The sequence below is a fragment of the Ammospiza caudacuta genome, chromosome Z (genome assembly GCF_027887145.1).
Source record: "Ammospiza caudacuta isolate bAmmCau1 chromosome Z, bAmmCau1.pri, whole genome shotgun sequence".
Classification (NCBI taxonomy): Eukaryota; Metazoa; Chordata; class Aves; order Passeriformes; family Passerellidae; genus Ammospiza; species Ammospiza caudacuta.
The window spans coordinates 31070336-31094200 of NC_080632.1; the positions used below are offsets into that span (position 1 = coordinate 31070336).

General features: G+C 37.8%; 1 protein-coding gene across 2 annotated transcripts in view; it reads left to right on the forward strand.

The window, feature by feature from the left end:
* The window catches only part of AGTPBP1 (ATP/GTP binding carboxypeptidase 1), a 55537-nt gene that overhangs the window by 26162 nt on the left and 5510 nt on the right, over positions 1-23865 (forward strand). For both annotated transcript variants that reach the window (XM_058823388.1, XM_058823386.1), the window contains exons 19-24: positions 2217-2370; positions 3131-3311; positions 4653-4782; positions 5142-5273; positions 6935-7111; positions 12359-12519. In XM_058823388.1, the coding sequence (XP_058679371.1) occupies positions 2217-2370; positions 3131-3311; positions 4653-4782; positions 5142-5273; positions 6935-7111; positions 12359-12519 (935 nt within the window). The remainder of the gene's footprint in view (positions 1-2216; positions 2371-3130; positions 3312-4652; positions 4783-5141; positions 5274-6934; positions 7112-12358; positions 12520-23865) is intronic.

A 23865-nucleotide genomic window follows, 5' to 3' on the forward strand; every position in this document is an offset into this window, starting at 1 on the left:
CCATCCCTGGGGAATTCAAGGGATTGTCTGGACACAATCCTGTGCAATGTGCTATAAGATGGCCTTGGCCCTGCTTAAAACAGGGAGGTTGGACCAGATGGCCCACTCTGATCCCTTTCAACCTTATGCTTTCTTTGATTCAGTAATAATTGACTGGAAACCATGCTAATTTGATGGAATACTTGTGTTAAATGACTTATATCCTGTTGTTCTACGTATACTTTTTGATAACTAAAGCTGCTGTAACTAAGATAATTAGAGATCTTTTTAGATGTATGAATTGCCTAAATAAGTCTTCTGAGCCTTTTAATGCTAAGCAAAATTCATTTGGCTAGAATGTCTCTTGTTTTCCTCTGTTACAGCAATAAAAGCAAAGCAGAGGATTCAGTGGGCAGTCTTTAAATGCAGCTTTAAATGCAGCTTTTCACTTTTCACTTTTAAACTATGCCAGCTTTTGAAAGAGGTACCTGTTAAGAGCTGTCATAAGCAACTGCTGCTTCCAGCAGCTCCTGGTCCTGGAGGTTCCTCCTGCCCAACTGGTGGAGGCCAGCCAAGGTACCTGGGGTCTCTGTCCCAGGCTGATGGACATGGCTCCTGCTTTCCTGTTTGCTTATATATTCACTAGCAAGTCTGAGTATGTATCCCAGGGAGAGAAAGAGACTTATGCACACATACTTGTGCATGCCTACTCCTGCTGGGCAGGGCTGGCTGCACGGACTGGCACAGACAAGGCACACCCCTGTGGAACACTACAGTGATTTGCACAGCAGGTACAGACACCCCATCCTCCTCTGCAGTTGGTGTGGATTGCTGTTCACTAGAAAAAGTACAAGCTGGCCTGCTCTGTAGAATTAGAAATATGTTTGTGGAGCACTGGCATGGCCCGTCTGTGCCATAGCTCTGCCTCAGTCCCAGGTCTCTCTTACCTGCTGTGCAGGCCTCCAGTTTGCAGACTAGTCCAGCCTGATGCTCACTAGCAAACAGATGCTTGCACTTGCAGACTCATCTCAGAGACATTCTGCACTTGTGTCCCTGCCCAGATGCCAGCGTGGACTGTCTGCCTGCTAGATGCCCCTCCCTTGACTGGGGCCCATACTCTCTGGGTAGTTTACCTTGAAGTTTACTAGCAAGTTTCTCATGTGCCGCCACATACGCTGGCTACAGGGAAAATGTGTATGCTTCCCCCCCACCCAATCCCTAACAGCTGTTACCAGGCGCATGGTCGTGTAACCCATTTTCCTGCTTCAGGTGTTGCCACTGAGAAACTCAACACTAATTGTCCCATCAGATGTGTTTTGATGGACACACTGTCCTTGCCTCAGTGGTTGGATACCAACACCTTTACCCATTGCAGTTACTGGCAGTGAGACATCCCCTTGCTTCTTTGCTGACACCACTGAGTGAAGAGTGCTTACAGCTCCAGCTGCTGGAGTCTGCTTTGATTCCAGCAGTAGCTGGGACCTGGGACACATAGCCTGTGGTACCCACAGAGATGCTCCCAAGAGGTTGGCTTCTCCAGCTTCTGCTGCTGAGACCCTTGTGCATTCCAGCTGTTGACCCCAAATTGACTTACACCTGTCCTTTTAGTTGCACTAGTCCACATAGTGCTTGGATGCACAGGGTAGAGAGTAAGGCTGCGCAGAGATGGCTAAGGGCGCACTGTAGGAATCAGGTGCTTGAGTTTTGTATGGTACCACACCCCCCTCTTGAATGCCCCAAATTACCCCATTCTGCTTGTTTATCAGGCGACTCTCTCCAACTCATTGTCTGTAGGTTCTTAATGACCTGTTCAAAGAGAGACTGGTGACTTTGGTCTTTGCTATGGTTTCCATTACATCTCAGCTCTCTGTTCGCATGTATTGATTCTTCCTTTACTTACTACCTCTTTTTGCAGCAAAAAGGTCCCTGATCAGATAACCTTAATGAAGCAGAGGTTCTTACCTTCCATATACCTTTATATTACCATCTGTGTACAATAATTTACCCTCTTTTCCTTCCTCTTTCTCAAAGCAGTTGGAAAACCAGACTCTGTAAAGAGAAGTATTCAGTCAATCAGAGATGTAGAAAATGGTATTTCATGGTCAAAATTATCCTGGAAACTTGTATATTGTTTAGAACATCTAAAAGAAAGATCTGTTAAATAGTACCTTTGAAATATGCTGTCATATGTGACTGCAAAGAATTTGAAGTATTTTTTCATTATTTTTGGTATGAAGATGCATCTTAGGAAGCTGGAATCTATGCACAACCCTCAACAGATATATTTTCGTCATGATGTTCTCTGTAAGACCCTGGCTGGCAACAGCTGTCCATTAGTCACTATTACAGCCATGCCAGAGTCCAATTACTATGAACATATCTATCAGTTCAGTAAGTATAACTCTTCTTTCTTATCAACTGAAAATAATGTAAAACTAGGTATTTGTAGAAAAAAAATTAGTCTTAACTACTATGCAGTGTAAAAATAGCAATGTAAAATAAGGTTAATAAATTTCGTGAAGCTGAGAGGCATCAGAATTCAGGATTTGTTTTGTATTTAATAATACTTAATTGTGGTAGTGAAATAAAGATATAAATATCTGTAAGAGTAAGAGTATATATAGTGTATATATATGTAAGAGAATATATTAATGTATTTTAAATTTTTGCTGCTAGGTTTGTACATTCCATTTTGCAGACAGCACTTCTTGGAAAACAATACTGGACAAGTAACTTTTTTCTTAAAATGATGAGGTTTTTAGGTTATCAAGAAAGTCTTTCATAAAGCTAATATCTAGCTATTGTGATTTGAATTGAGCTTTTGCCATTTCCTGATTTGTTTGTCCACCTCAGTATTTTTCTTGGCTATTGGGAAAAAAGTAATGAAAGTTGAATCATAACTGCCACCTCAAATTGGTTGTGTAATTGTCGGATCAAATTTAAAGCTCCATTGCGATAGTTTTGTAATTAGCAGTCCTTTCAAAAATGTTGTGGCAAGCTCTATCAATAATACCCATACTCAGTAACACTCAACTTACAAATGTTTTTTGTGTTGTTATAAATGCAGCGGGCTATTGGCTCTTTTTCTAATCAACGAACTGTTTACTTAGCTTAAATCATATTTTGCAATTTCTGTGGATATCTCTTTTAGGGAATCGTCCTTATATATTCCTATCTGCTCGTGTGCATCCTGGAGAGACTAATGCAAGCTGGGTTATGAAGGGAACACTGGAATACCTTATGAGCAATAGTCCAAATGCGCAGTCTTTACGGGAATCTTATATTTTTAAAATTATTCCCATGCTCAATCCAGATGGTGTCATCAATGGAAAGTAAGCATATATTTAATCACAAATATTTAACCTGTACTCTAATTCTTTACATCAATATTTAAAAAGAAATAATCTAAACTGATCCTGCAAAAGTCAAATGCAATATGTAATGTGATAAAAAAGCAACACTTGCAATATTGCTAGGATTTTTGGCTTCTTAAAAGGCAGTTACATTCCTTGACAAATTTCAGTTTTACAAAAATATTTCCAGTTGTTCATGGATGATAATCATTCCTATGCAATTTGACATGAAATTTTAATTGTCTCTCTGTCTTGGATTTCTCTAGGAGTTTTGTGAGATCAGACCTGCATTTAGAAAAAGCTAAACAAGTTCATGGTGTGCATAAAAAAAGGAAGTGCCTTATATTTAAGGAAGTCTTTTACATAATTTTTTTAAAAGCTGGGAAGTTAATAGGTGTACAAGAGAGAGGGTAATAGAGTATCCTGGTTTGATTGAAGTTATTAATAGTAGTTATTTCAACACTTTTCTCAATAAATATAAGGGGTATTTCAGAACTTGTTGAAACTGCTATGAGTAAACATTGAGCAGTTTACATTTACTTGGTTGCAGGAAATTTTGCAATGGTGAAATTACAGTTTCCATTCATCTACTATAGGTACTATTTTAAAAGGTTTTGTGAACAAAATAATAAAAGTATAACTAGTAATAGATTTCAGTAGAACCTTGTCTTTATATATGTGAAAGAATGTATATATTAGAATACTTGTAATTAAATAATTCAGGATACAGGGACAATTAAGAAGGCTGCCCCACCAGACACAGTCTAAAGGCAAATGTAGTGAAGATGACTGCATGATCATGAAATCCTGCAAGTTTAAAAGTTCTTGCTGATAGCTGACTGAATACAGAGATGATCTTTTTGTTTCCTGGGTTGTTTCAGTTTTTTTTTGTCCTTGTTTTTCTCACAGCTCTTTATCTCCTAACAACTTCACATTTCAAGTATTAGATTTCTAGTTGACATGAGTCTTTAAATTACTGAAGACACCAAATTGTAAAGATACCATATGTATGAAATTACTGATTTTGAACTAGAATTTGGGTAGAATTGTAAGCCTTCAGTTTTAACAGCAAATAAGTAATATTACATTTGGCTTCACCTAAGAGGCTACTTCTAATTTATTTTTAGAGTTTCTGTAACATAGCTTAAAGCACCACAAACATTTCTATTATTTGGCATGTTAGAAAATTGAAGTTTATTTCTTGCCAGACTCCTTCCAAAGAAGCAGTGTTGATGAGGAAAACTTGAGGTGGGGGGGAGGCTTATTTAAAAGTATGATAATACGGACTACATCATGCGTTTTTCCACCCCCCCACAATAGCCACCGTTGCTCTTTAAGTGGAGAAGATTTAAACAGACAGTGGCAAAATCCAAATCCAGATCTGCATCCCACTATTTACCATGCTAAAGGGTTACTGCAATATCTGGCTGCTATAAAACGTTTGCCTTTGGTAAGTATGTGTGTGTAAGCAATTCTGAATTTTTTTAACTTTGTCTATGTAGCTAGTCTATAAATTAAACATTTTGAAATGGTTTTGTAAACCATGTCACACTTAAATTTGACTTGGAGAACTGGTCTTCTGCAAACCTGTAGATGTAAATCTGTTACATTGGCTAGGGTAGAAGGTTAACCCTTCCTTAGATGAATCACACACTTTTTGTCTTAATGAGAGTTAATTATACAAGGGATTGTGTTGCTTAATTCTTTGGAACGTTCAACAGTACTAATAAAAAAATTGTCTTTCTGTTACTTTCTTAAAATTTTGATTCCATATGCCTTGAGTTTATTTTGCCAAATTATTTATTATAGGTCTATTGTGATTATCATGGTCATTCTCGTAAAAAGAATGTATTTATGTATGGCTGCAGCATCAAAGAGACAATGTGGCATACAAGTGTTAATGCTGCCTCTTGTGACCTGATGGAAGACCCTGCTTACAGGGTGAGTTTGGCCTTTTTTGTACCTTTTATTTGGCATGGGTTTGGAACATCCTTTTCAAATAGTATCCTGATCCTATCCTGTGCAAATAATGACTCTGTAGCATAAGCAGACTTATTTAAAATCACCTCTGTTTAGTTTGTGAGTGTACTTCAAAGTACACTTCATGAAGCTTTAAACATTATACATAGTGCTTTATTTTTTTCTGTTTCTTTACACCAATATTTACTTTTTTTTGTGTTTAATATTACTTTTGTAGAAAATAGATGGAAAATTTGCTTCTGTGCATTTATAATTGCTAGCTTGAAAAACAAGTCATTGAGGCATGGCAAACAATATTCTAGCAACAAGGCAAAAAAACTGGATTGTTCTGAGAGATACTTATTTTTGTATATGGAAATATGCAAGATACCTTTTTATTTATTCCTTTATATATAGATGTGTAGTTAAGACATGTGCCCCGAATTAGGTATATATAATAAACTTGCACAAACACATCCTCCTCATTGTATAAGCTTTCAAAAAGGCAAAAAATTTAGAGAATTATGTGGTTCTTGGAGTGTTATCTATTTCTTCTGTGTGTCTCCCTCCATTGCTGCCTCATGGGAACTGCAGACCTGTGTTACCTATAGGTGTGCAGGCTCTGGTTTTTTTAAAGATTCAGAGTTAAACTTTAAAAGCATGTGAATGCATGTTGAAACACTTGTTATACATCCTTGAGTATAGATACTTTCTGGTTATTTTTTTCTCTTTAAATCTCCCTCACTAAAAAAAAAAAAAAAAAAACAAAAAAAAAACCAAAACCTATGGCTTCTTGATTTTCTTGTGTGATTTCCTGGATATTGAGCCAGATGCAAATCATGTCTGGTACTCTGACACATGTATGTGGGGTTTTGTCACTTCAGTGTGCACTATGTAGTGCACAAAAGACATTAGTCAATAAGGGCTGTTGGAAAAAGCATTTCATTTTCAAAAAGGTGGACGAAAATATTTGGGAAAGCCTGCACTAATGGGTTATGTATTACTACTGAAATAATAAATTTGAAGCAGTCATGTGTTTCATCTTAACTGACACAAATAAAAACTGGAAAGAACAGTCATTTAGCAATAGTCAAATATGTATTTGTGTGACCTTTTCACTGAAACTGTCATGTAAACAAAACTGAACTTTGATTCACATGCTTGAAGTGGAATATGCACCTAGTGCTTTGCTAATACAAATGAATTTTATGTGTTAACAAAATATTGCTTTTTTTAGGTCTGTAAATGGGATTTCTGGAACAATCTGTAGTTGAATTAAATACTTACATGGAGTATGTGTACACTTAATTTGAGCAAACTTAGCTTGGTGAGTTAGGAGGGATGGTGATTAGCTGGAGAATTCTGTATTTAATGTATCCTGATCCTTATCCACATGACTAACAATTTTAGTGACTGAACCTGAAAAAAGGGATTTTAAAAACTAGGAAAAGGCCTGAAGACACTATTACTTGAACACACTGAGTTTTGAAAACTCAAGATGGAGAATTGTTTCTTTCTTATTTTTTTAATGCAAACTGCACCAAATTTTCTGGTAAAGGTTTGTGATTACATGGTCCCTTTTCACCTCCATCCATATGGGAAATAAAAGAATGACTGTTTTTTTTCAAATTGCTGTCCTGCAGGCACTCCCCAAGATCTTGAGTCACACTGCCCCTGCATTCTGCATGGGTAGCTGCAGCTTTGTAGTGGAAAAGTCCAAGGAATCTACAGCACGAGTTGTTGTCTGGAGAGAGATAGGAGTACAAAGGAGCTACACAATGGAAAGCACATTATGTGGATGTGACCAGGGCAAGTATAAAGTAAGAGGATACATCAGATAATATTTCTTACTTTTTAATTTCTTCCCTTTGCATTGGTATCTTCTTCTGTAACCCTGCTTGCTCAATTCTTGCTTGCTTTAGGCTTTTGAAACCTTTCAAGGTCTGAGTAGGCTAATGTTAGGATGAAATGATACAATTTTCAGCTTTGTAGGTTGCATAGCAATTATGCTTATGGCTGTTTTAACAAGATTAATATTAATCATTGCTTGTAGCACATGTGTCTGCATGCAGTTAAAAAAACCCGAACTATTCTGCCCAACAGATTATTAGGGTTGGGTTGTAGTATATGCCAATACTATAATAAAATTTCCTTTACATACGGCAATTTCAGACTTCACCAAGGCAGATCATGGTTCTTCAACAGATATTTAGCGGCGTCCCTTACAGAATTTTCCTATTATAGCTGGGGAAAATTCTGTAAGAATTTTCTGTAAGAAAATTCTGTAAGAATTTCCTATTATAGCTGGGGAAACAGGCTTACAAATTAAAACACTTTCATACAGGCTTACTAGCACTACAAATTACACATCATCTCTGAACTCACATAGCTGTGTGGCTTCTTGATGTAAAATTTATTTTAATTTTCTCTTCTTGAGAAGTGTTAACAGGGCTGCATACCTGAAAAAAAAAGGTGACTGACTCTGTTGGTAGTGTCTCACTACAAGACACCATGCATGGAAGGAGTGGATTGCCTCTGTTTGAAAGTTGAGTTTAGGCATCCTAATCAAGAAAATGACCACAAGCCTCAAATAAGGTGCTTGACAGAAAGAGGGTCAGAAGGCTGAGTGGGACAGAAACAAAAAAAAAAGGAGTTGAACAAGATATATTTAGTATGTTAATATATGCTCCAACATCTGTGCTTATATCCCTATAGAGTAGGAAGGCAGATGTTTTGTGGAGAATTTCAGTAGGCCTGTAAGCACTACATTTTGTCAATTAACAACAGATGCATTCCTGCTGTTGTCAGAATATTCCTCAGATGATAAAGCTCATTATGGAGCTTTAAAAAAAGATAGCTCATCCAATTTGCTTATTTTTAAATTTTGAAAGTATTCTTAGACATGGACCCGCACAGCTTTAGCAGTGTTGCTGCAGGAAGTACTTCAGAAAAGTGAATTGAAGATGCTTTGTGGACAAACTTTCAAGATGCTTGAACCTCCAAAGCTGTTCTTCAGTAAGGAAAGAAAAAATGGCTGAATTTTGTGGAAGAGTCATTTACTCAAGGGAAGAGCATTCTTTTATGTATATAAACTAACTGATGAGACTAAATTACTCTTCTGCCATTCATTTTATGGAGTAAAGCAATTTGTGAGCACTTAGTCATCCTCTGAATATACAGGAAGATTCTTAATTTTTTCTCACTATGATAATGCTCAGACTTATTAAGAAAATATATCTAAAAAGTCAAGGTGACTGTACTTATCAAAGAGCTGCATTTCTGCAGTGAGAAGATGAAAAAGATGAAAAGGCTTAAGCCCAAGGTTTTTGTGAGCGCTTTTGTTGTGTTGTTTGTTTTTTTTTTTAGATTTATTTGGTTTATTTGAGATTTATTTTGTGGAAGGAGTAGGGCCAGTAAGTCTGTCAATACACTTACAGTATAAATTAGATTACATATGTCAAAATATGTTATTTCAAAACAGAGAGAAGTTGAACTATAGAAATTCCCTTCCCTCCTACTTCCCATCCTAAAGGACATGAGAGTTCAGATCTGAGGGATTGAAACATAAAGGTCTGAAATGCTTTGCTAGTCTTATTGTGGCTGGGCATCCTTGCTGAATTTTGTTCAAAGCATGAAAAAGATTAGTTAACAATTTGGTTCTTTGTGGAAGAAATACTGAGTCTTTGCCAAGATGAACATAATTTTTCTTTTTATTCTAATTTATTTTATTTGGACAATGATGAATCTAGACTATTTCCGGCCAGGAAGCTGTTGAGCGGAAGGTAGCGAGTCTTACCACTATTTAGGATCTCTGGTGTTAGAGTTGTCTCTGGAAGCAAAGTTTTTTGAGCTGATCATATGGAATCTTTGTAGTCTGCTGACAGTAAGTGCTGCAAATATAGGTCAGTCATCTGTGATTCAGAATATGGAAAAACAAACTTTCAGGTGAAATAATTCTCCAGGATCTACTATGGAGCATAATGTAGATGCCAGACAAAAGAACAATGTCTTCAATGATCCAAGCCACTTTGCTGATTGAAGATTAATACATTAGAAAGTATTGCTTGACTTTTAAGTTAATTGAAAAGGTTTTGTTATCTGGCAGTCTTACAACGCTCATAAAGAGAAGACTTCAGGAAATAAGGATTTGGTTAACAAATCCCTCAGTAACTAAGATTTTTCAGTCTTTAGAATTTGAGTTCTCAGAAATGATTATGTCTTTGTAACCTCTGCTGAATAAGAAATCAGAAGATCTACATGATATTTTACTGACCAATTGACTTCTACAAATCTTTATATGTTTGTTTTCCTGTTACTAAGTAGGTATTATAGAAATATTCTTCTCCATTGAGGTCACAGTCTGCTGTGCCTTTGTTTTTTGTCTTTTCTTTCAAGTGGCAAAATTTAATCACTGAGATACTCTCTTGATATGAAGGTACCTTCATGGCATGCTTAGTAAGGAAGACTTCAACCCTCCATCTAAAATTTTACTGTCTAGAAGAAAGATAGTTGTATAAGATGTAGAGAAAAAAGAAATTAAATTTAGTTTAAAAAAAAGAAGCTACGATGAGGTGGCTTGAGCTTAAAAGCAATGCCTGTAGCACATAAGTAGCTTAGCCTCAGTTAAAGGTACTAGAACAACAGTTGAAGATCATTAGAAGATAAAGAAAAAAGTGCAATCAAGGCTTCAGTGAAAATGAAGTTGACCTCAGGTCCCTTAGTGAGGGCACAATTGATGGTGGTGATGGTGACTTCCAGAACCAGACTTTGGATCTTGTTTCAGGGAAGTGAAGAGGTTTGGCTGATGGAAGAATCAATTAGGAAATTTGATATTTGGCATTTGTGTAATACTACATTCTCCCTTATGATTAAAAGAAATGATGGAAGCAAAGCAAGATTTGGCATCAGGCTTTTAGCACAATTATGTAGACCCTTCAGTGTAGTAAGTTCAAAATTTATCCTTCAGGTGTTTCCCAGTTATCCACCTCCAATCTGCTCCATTTAGGTTTGTCTTTAGCTACATCCTCTTTCTGCTGTGCTAAAAATAGCAGCCACACAACATGCACACGCTATTTATCTTTATAACAATTGTCTTTGCACTTTTCTTCATGCTGTACTCTTGTCCTTTTTCAACTTAGAGGCACTCTGTTAGACATACCTTGTCTATAAGGAACCTGCCAACTAACGATAAATTCTTCAGCAACAAATGCAGATGATAACTGGAAAAGTTTCTGAACCATCAAGTTGTGCACATTAGTAACCTGTGTAACAGTGAGATTACTGTTACCTTTCCCCTTCCTCTTCTAAATACTTTGTTGCCTCTTGACCTTAATGTTATTTTAATCTCTTTGGGGCAGGGACTGTGTCTTCCTGTGATTAGCGTAGTGGAGCCCCAGCTATGATTGGGGTCTTCGAAAGTTAATGATGTGCAAACAAATACAAAACAAAGCCACAAAATTGGTCTCTGTGGATAAGGTACTGCACTGAGTGAGGAGAGCTGATTTCTGTTCCCAGCGGGGTCAGTGACATGCTGTGAGACACTGTGCAAATCGCTTCAACCCTCTCTGCCTCCATTTCTCCATCAGTACAGTGAGGATAATTCTTCCTTTATTAATAAGTGCTTTGAAACCTACAGCACAAAAGCATTATAAAAGAGGTAAGTAGTATTACTATTAAGAATAATACTCAAGTATTCAACTCTTGTTCACTGCTAACAGGTTTCAGTACCATTTGGCCGGAGGATGGCACTGTTCAGAATCATGGATATAGATTTATCTTTCTTGTTACTAAAAAGCACCTTGTTTATGAGTACTATCAAGGCAAAAAAAGAACTCAGAAGAAAAATCAAACTTTTCTTCTATTAAGTATGTTCAAATCAGCACATGGAGAATGTGTGGGCTGTACCGTATCTGGAGCAACATACTTTCTTTTAAAATGCAGTGTCAGTGTGGCAACACATACAAAGCTTATGTGTTTTTTCCCTGGCTTTTGGTAAAATTATTCCTGCTTCATTCTTTTTTGCTTCTTTCATACCTGATGACTTAGCTTACCACCAATTCCTGGCTCCTCTGTTTCCCTGTTTGTCTTGTCAAAGCTTCTTTTTAACTATTCTGTATGTTAAGGGGTTGAGAAGATCCAAGCTAAAGTCTTTTTAGATTCTCCAGAGATACAGAAATTGCAAAGGGGGAAATTGAGTGTAGTTGTGCCGCTGAATTTGCTAGTGTCTATACAGTTAGTACTAGCCAATTACATAACTCTTGAGGCTCAGTCTAGGTTACACTCCTTTTATAAAGTAGTTGAGGTCAGATGTTATGTCCCTATATACTGCACTTCTGGCTAAATTAAAAATGTAGAATTACCTGCTGGGAGGATTTATTAGATATGTAAACTTGGAGAGCATTACATAAGTTCTACCTTCTAAATAGTCTTTGCAGAGGAAAATGCCTGGCTATGTAATTCAAGCTAGAAAAGAGCTATCGCTTTTGAGAATTTGTTTGTTAGTTTTAATTACTAAATACGTGAATAAATGCTTTCAGAATTAACACATGTAGCCTCTAACTTATAGGCAGGGAAGAGACATCTGTCTCATGGAATAATTGCTGCCTTAGATAGTCTTACCTATGTGTCAAAACATAGCAATGAATTTGATCACAGCTATGATATTAATTCTCTCCTTTTTAAATTTCTGTTTGATGAAATTTATATTGAGGAATCTTGTATTTCAAATTCTTATTTTAAAATAATTTATACTTATGAACCTAGACATTATCTCTGCCTCTTTTCCAATACTACTAGGAAAAAATTTGTTAATTTTGGGGTGCTAGAAGTGTAGACTAGGAAGCTCTCAAAAATGGTCTGTTCAGCCATGAAGGAATCATGTAGGTATTCCTGAGTCTTCTCTGATACTCTAAGCGTTTATTCTACAAATTTGATTTGTTCTGTCTTTAAAAGCAAGAGAATATATTAAATAAAGTAAGAAAATATTAACCTAATGAGCTAGTCTACAGTATGTGTGTGTCAATCTGCCTGTACCTATTTTGTATTTTTAAATCTTGTTTTCAAATTAGGGATTGCAGATAGGTACAAGAGAACTGGAGGAGATGGGAGCAAAGTTCTGTGTTGGCTTGCTGCGTTTAAAAAGAATGTCCTCACCTTTGGAATACAACCTGCCTTCTAATCTGTTGGATATTGAAAATGAGCTAATTGAGTCAAGCTGTAAAGTGACAAGGTAGTACACTTTTATTATATTCTCTTTTTATTTTGGGAAAAAAATGCTGTTTCTCAAGTGGTGTAAAGATTCTTTCAAAAATGTTCTTCCACTTATCAAAAACAATGCTGATGTGTTGTGACATTACTGTAACAATAATTTGAATATGTTGGAGATCTCTTGTGTTAATTCAGTTGCTTCAATGTTTGAAAGAAAACAATACAGACAGAGTTAGACTATATTCCACATTTGGAGATGGGATAAACACTAGCAATTTTAATGTCATTTGGTAGTTACTGTGGGCCATAAAATTCAGTAGTAGGTCTTAAGTCTCAATTGTCTCTTTCAAAGTGGGTTTGGTTTTTTTTTTTTTTTTTTTTTTTTTCTTTTTCTTTTATTTGCAGTGGTATTAAAAATGTTTTTAAACAGACCTAAAGTATGTGAGGTAAAGAAGTAAGAACTGTAAGTATTTCTTCCTAACTTTATTTTTCTTATTTCTCCTCTAGTGGAGACATGTAATAAGACTTGAAGAATTTAAAATTCATGAAATAGTTTGGGTCACTGAAGAAATTTGTATGCTCAGTAACCAGGTTACTAAGTTGCCTGTTCTTAAAGCTGTAGATAGGCTTGCTGGGTTAAAGCTGAGTTCGTGATTCCTGGAAAAGATAGTGTCAGTGGGTTTGGGGTAATCAAAGAACTTCTGTAAGTGTGTAAGTAGTAAACGAAATTTTAGGGGAAATATGGGCCTACAGGTAAATGGGACAGGAGCCCTGGTGACACAGGACATGTGAAAGGCTGAGGCACTGACTTAATCTTGGCATTTACTAGAAAGATCAGGTCTTGGTGTGCTAGGGACCCAGACACTGGGGAAGGTTTGGAGTAAGGAAGGCCTGCCTGTGGTGGGAGAGGAATGGGTTGGAGAATACCTAAGCAAGCTATTCTTACCTAGGTCCAGAGGTCCTCATAAGATGCACCCACAAGTACTAAGGGAGCTCACTGATGTCACTGTGAAGCCACTCAATAATTTTTGAAGGATCATAGTGATTGGGACAATATCAAATTTCTTTGATATTCAAAGAAAATCAATATCCTGCCTGTCTTCAGGAAGAACAAGGAGGAGGATCCAGGGAATTACAAGCTGGTCAGTCTCACTGTGATCCCTGATAAGGTGATCAAGCAACTAATCCTGGGAAGTATTTGCGGCTATTTGAAGAGGGAGTGTTCATGAGTAGTCAGCATGGGATCTTTCCCCTCTCCTCAGCACTGGCAAGGCCTGCACACCTGGAGGACTGTGTTGTTCAGTACAGGAGTGTCATGGACCTTCCAGAGAGAGTCCAGTGAGGAGCTCCTAAGATGTTGAAGGGTCTGATGTTCCTCTCACAGGAGGTAATGATGGGAGAGCAAGGGCTGCGAGTCTGGAGTAGAGGAGGCTCAAAAGGCCTGCATTATCAATGTATACAAATACCTGAAGGGAGGTTGTGAAGAGGGTAGAGCCAGGCTCTTTCTAGTGGTATCTGCTGACAGGCTAAGAGAACAAACCATAGAGGAAATTGCATTAACCATTTAATACATAGAAAGGTGCCCTAGGTTTGGCCAGAACAGGGTTAAATTTTACCATAAACAGAAGGGGGCCTGGCCAGACCCTACTGTTACTTGATACCATCTCATCACTTGTCAGGGGCTGGAGTAAGAGACTCCCTCGTTTCTGGTCAGGCTAGGGGGGGAAAAACTGTGGCAGGTGAAGAGTCTGGTATTGCACTTTCTATATAAGTGATTCCATTGTTTTTTACCTTTTGTTATTAATGTCGTTGCTTCCTTCCTTTTCTCATTGATGCTTCTAGTAAATTGTTGTTATCTCTTCTTTTAATTTTTATGTTTGCTCCTCCAGTTCTTGATGCCATTTTCAGAGAGGGGAAGGAGAAGGGGAAGGGGTGGAGAAAGCGAGCAGCATATATGTATATATATATATATATATGTGGTCATTGTGAGGATGCTCAAATAGTGGAACAAGCTTCCTGTGTAGGATAGTCTTATCCCAGGCGATACTTGAAAGCTGTCTTGATGTGATTCTCAGCAAACTGGGTGGCCCACTAGAGCAAGGATGTTGCACAAAATGGCCTCCTGAGTTTTCTTCCAAAAAAGAAAATCTTTTCACCCTGCTTTGTGAAAAGGGCGAAAAGTCTACAAGTCTTTTCTCAAAAGGTACTGAATGCTGGTGATTTGGGAACTTCAAATTTAAGTGCTAGTGTAGGTAATTAGAATACAGGGTTCTAAAAATCACAGATTAGTTGCATTTGTCTCTCTCAGAACTTAAGCAGCCAAGATCCTGTTCCCCTGGCGTTTCTGTCATATATGTCATCCGGGTTCCATCCAGGACAAGTTTAGTTTTTGCAGTACCTAGGAGGGATGTTATTCTATACCACCTCACATCACTATCAGGCACAGGGGGAAGGGAATAAGGGGTTCCTCACAGTGGAGAAAACATGGCAGATGGAGCAGTCTGGTATTCTGTGGATCATTTATTTTCCTATATTTTTTGTTATTAATATTGTTGCTGTTACCCTTCACTTTCTTATCCCATTGCTGTTTCCAGTAAATTGTTCTGATCTCAACCTTTTGTGATCTCTGTATTTTGTCTGTCCAGCTGGCAGGGAGGGGAGGTGGCACATGGTTTTGCGGAAGTACTGAATTGGAGAATACTGTTCTTAGACCACAACATATGCTTTAATAATTTTTTTAGTAGTAATTCTTCCATAAATATAGGCTGGCTATTAAGCAGTTTCACTTGACAGCTATTGTGGATGGCATCTAAATGATAGCCTTTCAGCCAGTACATGTGTTTCTTGAGTTCCTCATGTGCAGCATGTTTAACTTGGAAATTGTGCCTACATGTTACACCTATTTATCATACTTTTTTTTTCATTTGCAGCTACAATTATATGTTAATAAGACTGTGATATTTTTCCCATTCGTGTTATGTAACTGTCAATTTTATTGGAAATAAAGCTGCACCATAAATAGGTCTCTGAAATACTAAATTTCAGTTACAGCATTTTGGATCAAGATGTGGTTGTGAGCAATTAATCCATGAGAGCGGCATTGAAAAACAGCTCCAGATTCCCATGTAACTTCATATTATTGGCTGCCTCAGACATGGGTAATTTTCTGTTGCATCTTGGGTTTAAGTGAGCATCCTAGTTCACAGATAATGGCTTTTGTCTGGAAAAAAGTTTTCTGGAAAAACTAGCCATTATCTGCTGTGAACTAGCCATTATCTGCTGTGAACTAGCCATTATTTGTGAACTAACCATTTTCTGCTGGATTTCTGTTTGTTAATGTAACTTACCGTGGATTTTCCATATGAGAGCATCTGTTGAATTGAGTAAAGTCATATCATACACAAGTCACCTCCCCTTAGAATCTGCTAGGAAGTTAAAGACACATCAAAACCACTTTAGTATCAGAATAGAATAAAAGGGGGTGAGATGGCGTGTTTGCTTTCTCTTTGATAGCAAACTTCAGTAATGCTAGATGACAAGAGGAACAAAAGTAAATGCATAGCTCGTTTTAATGTTATGAAATACAGCAAGTCATGGTATTTTAATAGATGCACATAGTCTGAACTTCCTTTACCAGCTAAAATACTTAATTGATCCAGCTATCTCTAAAAAATTATTCTGTGTGAAAACTAATTGCACGTGAAGTACAGCGATGCTGGGGACAGGGGAAAACTGCCTCTGACTTGGTTTACATTTCATTGCTGGGAAATGAGTGGCGCAGGGACTGTTCTAGCCTGGATTTTCAGAAAGCACTGATAAAAGACTTAGTTCTGCATAATGTTGTGGGCTACATATGAGCACAGGTAAAATGTAACATTAGGCTCATAATAAGCTTCCTATTACTGAGACTCTATGTGGAAATGTTTATAATCCTGATCTGTGAAAAAAGTAACCAGTACTCTGGAACTTAAAAAAACCCAGCAGGTTCAGTTCCATCCAAAAGACTAGATCATGAAAATCACAAAAATAATTTTACTGCAAGATGAAATTTTAAATTGGAGAGAGATGGTTAAATAACTTCATTCAGTGTATCAAAAGTGAATTTATACCTAGAAAATTTTTTTTTAAATGGTTTCCCCTAACATGACATTTGGGTGTTACACAGCTAACGATGGTGAAAGGTGATAACCAAGTGCTTCTGCACTAAAGAAATTAGGAGAGTGGGAAAAAATCAGATTCTGTGCATGTAAGAGTTAATCTATATGGAACACTGACATAAGAAATGTTGAAGTTTATTGGAGGAGTCTGTTAACAACTGTTTAAGTCCTGATGGCTTTATTTCTTAAAGTCATTAAATGTAAATCTAAGAACACTAAAACATAAACCAGAAAAATGCGCAGCATGAAGTGAGAAAATAGGTACAACTGCTCTTAGTGTTCACCTAGCAATACTGTATAACTCGGTCAGAATCTGTGATGGAAAAACTGAATGTGCGGCTTCAAACTATTTAATTTAAAATATGGCATTAAGACTGAAATGTGTTGTGTATTTGTACCTGGGTTTGTGAGCAATCTGATGTCCCTGACCACAGCAAGGGAGTTGGAACTAGATGATTGTTAAGGTCCATTCCAACCCAAGCCATTCTATGATAAATAAGAAACTACAATTTTGTTCACAGAACCTCCAATATTAGCAATAAAAGTGCCATATATTATTCAAGTTTGCACATTATCTTCTTTTATTCTTTGCCAAAGGGATCAATACTGGCATAGGTGAAGTTAAGAGGTGGTCTCATTCTTTTGTTGCCAGAGGCTGAGAAGCAGAGTTCTGCTATATACCTTAGGCCATATTTTAAAAAATCTTTTCAGCCAAGGTGTGCATTTATTGTTCAGTTCAGTGGTAGAAATATACAAAGAACCTCTGTCAAGCAAAGTTTATAAAGCTTTTTTCTTTTCGTCTTCAGAGACAGTCATGGGTCAGAATACAGTCAGACAGCTTCTTGTTTTATATGTCCAAACTTGAATTCTCACTTTTCTAGTACAACAAAGAACTGCTTATACTTTCGTTATGATTTGCTGCTTTTTACTTGTGATTAGAGACAAATTAGAAGCTACTTACAGGAAAAGCAGGTTAAAAGTTCATCCATAGGAAGTATAAAACAGAATATTTTTACACAGCTGTAGCATTCCTGTAGGGTTACAGTAGATTATAAGTAGATTAGTAAGATAATAGTTACTTCTTTTATTTTTGGATATTATTAGTATTACTTTTTACCAAAGCATAGTTTTAATGCTTTCAAGACTAAGCAGGCAAGTTTAAACACAGAAGCCCTGATTTTATTTTTTGCAAATGATTTTGAGGGTTTGTCAAATTCTTTTTGGTTTTTCCAGGTTGCAATTATAATGACCAAGTACATGTTAATATTTTAGAACATATTGCCAGTATTTCATTACACATAGGCTGAATTTGCATGAGTTCATTTTGAACCATGTCTGAAACAAGAAAAATAAAGCAATAAGTAGATTTATTTCCCTCTGGCAATGAACTTTAATCTTTTATGTGATGAATAAAACACTTAGTTTTTCTTTAATTGTTTCCAACCCATTTGACAGTGTTTTCATCCCAGTTCCAAATGGAAAAGATTAGACTAAATGTAATACTGGTCTTGTATTGAGAATTGTAGTTGTTGTGCTGACAGTTTTGATAGGGTCTATATGCAATGAAAAAAAACATATGACCACATTCATAACTGTTATGACTTACTAGACTTATGCTCTGCTCAAAAGTTTTTGGAAATTCTAGTTCACTTCAATGATTCTTTTGAGGCTTATTGGTGTGTTCTAGAACATGGTGTGGTTGTGTTTGTTAATTTTGATTTAATTATAGCAGAGAAGCAGACTGAGCTTTGGGACCCAGCATGTCTAGAAAATGTTAGAAAAAGCAGACAGCCAAAAGGAGCTGTGGGAAGGGAGAAACTTGATGAAAAAATCCATTTCCTGCACTTAGTTTTACACTTGAGAAAAAAATATCAGACTGCTTAGGCAAGGAGTGAGTGGTATATGCAGTGGGAGTGTGTACAAAGTCTTACAAGGGATTTCTGTATAGGCTGTCAGATAAAATCTGGTTTTGCCCTATTTTTCCCCCGCTCCTAATAAGTCTTAAACTTTTCCCAGACATTTGGATATTCCTGATCTTCTTCACCTGGGACTAAAGGTTTTTTCCTTCTTACTCTCCTGCAGCATTGAAGCTTTTCTTGGCCTTTCTTCCAGTACCTTGGGAGTACGGCTGTGTTGAAAAGAAGGCATCTTATACTGCAGCTTTTGTCCAGTCTGTCCCATTCTGAATGTTGGAAGAAAAAGCTATTAAAAATCAGATTCAGAATTCCACTTTGGGCTTGTTAGCAGTGCCCATGCACCAGGCCCCTGCTCTGGCCTCAGTGAAAGTGATTGCTTTTAATTCTGTATAGACTGTAGTATTCAGAGCACTGTTTGTCATCTCTAAGCAAAATGAGGAAACTAGTAATCAAGGGAAAAAACCCTGAAGAAACAAAAAACCAGTAAGTGTGCTGAACTGCTTATATGTTCTTCATACCATTCTTTAAAGTTTTCTTCTACTCTTGATGGTATGACCCAAATACTAGTATGGCCCACAGTAAATGATTGATGAATCCCAGCTGATTTGATTCAGTTTTGAATTTCATAAAATATATTTCAGGGTGAGAACACATAGAACGTGTTGATGTTACTTGTAATTAAACTGTGGAGTAAAATTTTGTAACTCTAAATGTGAAGATACCTAAAAAAAATAATTAAAGAGGATTTGGATGTCCAGCTTCTTATGGCTTGGAAAAGCATTGGATGCATCCTGTTGAACCTTGGAAATTCCCTTGAGAAAATTTCCTTATTGCTTACAAAAACTACATAGGTTAAGAGCAACTGAACTGGACAGCACTTGTAGTTGTTTATGTGATGTTGCCTCCTGCAGCAGGATTGCTAATCTCCAGAAGAGAATATAGACACTAAAGAGAAATTAAAAGGGAAAGTATGGAGAAACAATTCCTTTGTGATACTTTATAACTTGTCTTTCTCATTGAAGATTTTTTTTTTCCTCCCATGACAAAGCAGTTTTATAAGAGATCATTAGTACTTCAGAATTCCCTCTCCTTCCTTTCCCAACTCCCCAGGTAGCTGCAACTCTCCATACTTTGACAGGGAATATTTCTTAATTTTTTGTTCCGAAGTTGTAAAATGTATACACATCCCCTGGAGTGTCAAAAAACTGCTGATCTCCATGGGGTTCAAATTGGTAATGGTTACGTCTACCTTGTGGATTAATTTTTCCATAATTGAGTCTTGTGGAAAACGAAAAATCCCAAGTATCTCTTTTATGGGACAATAAAAATATTATTTTGAAAAAAATATACCATGTTTGTGAAAAGGTTTATTAGATTTTAATATGTTTTGAGCATTAATGTAAATGAAAAACACGTGGTGAGGTAATATACTTTTAAAAAATAATAGAGTCATAACATGGCCTGGATGGGAAGGGACATCAGAGATCATCTAGTTCCAACCCCTCCAGCATGGACAAGGATGCAACCCACTAGATTAGATTTCTTGCAGCCCCATCCAACCTGGCCTTGAACACTTCCAGGGATGGGGCATCCACAGGTCTTTTGGTCATCTGTTCCAGTGCCTCACCACCCTCACAGTAAATAATTTCTTCCTAGTATCTGATCTAAATCTCTTCTCTTTTAGTTTAATAACATTACTTCTTGTCATATCCCTTTCTGACTGTGTAAAAAGTCATCCTTTCTCTGTCGCGTAAGTCCTGTTCAGGTAGTGGAAAACCACAGTGAGGTATCACTGGAGCCTCCTGTTCTTGAGGCTGAAGAACTCTAGCTCTCTCAGCCTGTCTTCTCAGGAGAGGTGCTCCAGCCCTCTGAGCAGCTTAGTGGCCTCCTCAAAACTCACTCCAAGAGGTCCATATCTTTCTTGTGCTGGGGACCCCAGAGCTGGATGCAGCACTCCAGTTGGGATCTCCCCAGAGAGAGCAGAGGGGCAGAATCCCCTGGCTCACCTTGCTGACCGTGCTGTTTTGGATGCAGCTCAGGACAGGGTTGGTTTTCTGAGCTGCAAGCTCACACCAGTGGCTCATGTCCAGCTTTTCATCCATGAGGCTTTGCAGGGCTGCTCTCAATGACTTTTTTTCCCAGTCTGTGCTTTATCTGGAATTGCCCTGATCCAGTTACAGAACCTTGCACTTGAACTTGTTGGACTTCGTGAGGTTCTCTTGGGCCCAGTTCTTAAGCTTGTTCATTTGGATGGCATCCTGTCCTTCTGTTGTGTCAACTGCACTGCTCACCTTTGTGTCATCTGCGAACTTGCTGCAGGAGCACTTGATTTCACTGTCAGTGTCCTTGCAGAAGGTCTTACAGGACCCCGGTCCCATGACAGAACCCTGAGGAACCCCACTTGTCACCAGCCCCCATGTGGACATGGAGCCTTTGACCAAAACTCTCTGGCTGCATCCATTCAGGCAATTCCTTGCCTATCAAACAGTCCACTCGTCAAATCCATGTCTCTCAAATTTGGAGATAAGCGTGTCACATGGGACACTGAAGACTCTAGAGAAGTCTAGCTTGGTGACATATGCTGACCTGCCTGTGCTGGCTGTTGTAGTCATCTCATTATAGAAGGCCATCAGATGGGTAAGGCATGATTTGCTCTTGGTCTCCAGGCGTGGAGAGAACACTGTGTTCCTGATCCCTTCAACGTCTTTCCAAGAGACATGAAATCCCTTTTGATATTTCACAATCCCATAGTTGCAGCCTTATTCAACCCTGCATGAAAGCATAGGAGCTGTTGATAATCCTCTGGTTTTACCAGTCTTGGTAACCTCTTTGTGACATGATGAAGGTGGCCCTGATAGGCAGGAAATCTTGCTAGAGAGGCTGGAGGGTAAATGGCTGCTTCCCTGTGTCTCAGTGAGAATTCTCCAGTAATTGCCATGCTTCATGCACTTTTGGTGGCACTCATTCTTGTATGAATGGTTGATTGTACCAGTTTTGTAGCATTATCCTTTTCTTGTTCTTGACTACATATTGTGGAGTTTTCTCCTCCAAACCTCATACTGTCATATTTGTTATGTAGGGGTGCTTTGGTAGCAAGGGGGAGACTTTTTTTTGCTCCAAGCAGAGATGAGGTCCAGTCTCCCTTGCCTTACAAATCAATAAAGCCTATCTCAGGGTTGGATGCTAATGTACCTTCTGTTTCCAAGGTCTTCTGAGGCAGCAGCTGCCTCTCTGCCTGTGTCAGTGCATAATCTCATACCTCAGTCTCCTGCTTGGATTCCCAGATCATATGCTGCCTGATGAGCTTCTCACACAGCATGGCAACCTGCAGAAGGCAGGTTATCTATCTGGGCACGGTTGCACCCATGGCAACTACCTCTGCCTTCAGGGCCCAGGGGGACTCTCAGATTATGGAGTTTCCTGCAGCTGAAGGTCCAGGTTCTTTTAGTCTTCAACAAGTCTGTTTGGGTCTAGGCATATACCCAAGGTGGCTGTGGTCTCTTGGTTTTAGCCTGGGAGCTTGATATGTGGATGCCATTTTTGTTACAGAAGGAGACTGCGTCCTTTTCCTCCCCGGCAGAATTAAGTGGCCTTTTCTGGGTGCCCTTCCTGGAGAAGTGCTGTGCCACGTCCTGGCCATGGCACCACGCCCTGGTCACTCGCACTTTCCCGGGCCATTTAAATCTGCTGGCAGCACTCACGCCGTGTCGGCCTCACTCATAAGAGCTGATGGCTCCTGGTGGGTCTCTCAGCTCTTACTCATGTTTCGCTGACTGTGGAGGCCCTGCCCAGCTTGTTCTAGTGCTCAGCCCCCAGAACTTGCCCTGGCTGCCACTGCTGTTGCTGATATCACTGCTGTGTGCGCCTGGCTAACCTTAATAATTAAAGTAGGATTTAATTAATAATTAAAATACATTTTAGAAAAATATTGCATTAATTCCTAAATTCAGTGTATTCAGTGGCAGATGATGAAGAAAATACTCTTTTAAATTAAAGAGATATTCTTAAAGTTCTTCATAAACTTGAAGACCATAGTATTATATCAGGTGTATTAATCAGGCATTTAGGAATTAATCTTTTTACCCATAAACGATATGCAGAACTTCAGAATTTCATATAGTATTCTCTTTCAACAGCCATGACTTCAAAGAAAATACACAAATCGGGGCATCCTTTGCATTACAGTACTGTAGGTGTGGGATAAACAACCTCTGCTAACCTGAGCAAAATAATAGTTTCCTTTAAAAGAAAAAGCAGGAGGTGTAGAAGTAGAGGAAGGATTATTAAGCAAGTTAATTAGAAAGAGCCCAAGGGAAAAGTTAGGAAATTAAAACCCATAGAATCAGCATGACAGCAGCTAAAAATATATCGCTAAAAGATACGCTGAGGGTGGGGAGCAGCAGGGAGGCAAATAAAGATTTTTATTAAACAGTAAGACATTTTTTCAGGTATTTGATTTCTATATATCTTCTGATCCAGCCTCAGTAAAACAGTGGAATAATAATTACACTTCTCAGATTCATGCAAACCTTTAGAACAGAGATTACTGAAAAGTTAAATATTCAAGGCTAACATTTGCTACATCAAAAGACAACATCTCGTGGGAAAGCAAATATACAAGCAGTATGTGACACAGTTTGAATACAGTTTTATGAGAAATGAAAACTTAGAAAGGAAAGTGGAAAAAATAACCTTAGTAAATATTATAGTATTATTTGAGTAGTACAGAATTGAGAAGTCGTGGTGTTGTGCTGCTCTGGATGGTATTAGAAAGCAAAGACTATTGTGCAGTAGGTTTCTGAGACGGTTTTTATTTTAAAGTTTTATATAGCTTTCTAAGTAACATCTGTTCTAATCTTTGATCTATTCTAATGGTACTTCTCTTGAATAGAGAAAATAACATATAATGTTGATTTTTGCTTTATTAAATGTGAGACGTATCCCTCAGTTCTGGATGTACATGTGCCAGAGCAAATGTCTAAAATGTGTTAGAGCAGACAGGTTGGCTTTTAATGACTGCTCACAATACCTGAATTTTCACAAGTTAGGGGCATGCCTACATGTTTACACATACATGAGTAGGTAAAATAAATCAATACAACTATTAAAAAAGTATATTGAATAAGTATACTTGTGTATTTTTCAAGACGATATAACACAGGACATATTATATGAAATGAGAAGACACTTTGAAGAGCTGAACTGTGTGATTTCCTTGTGTGCCCAGTTCTGTGGGTTTTTTTCCATAAGGTGGGCTTTATTGGTTGCTTTCTCTTAATGAACTATGTTAGTTTA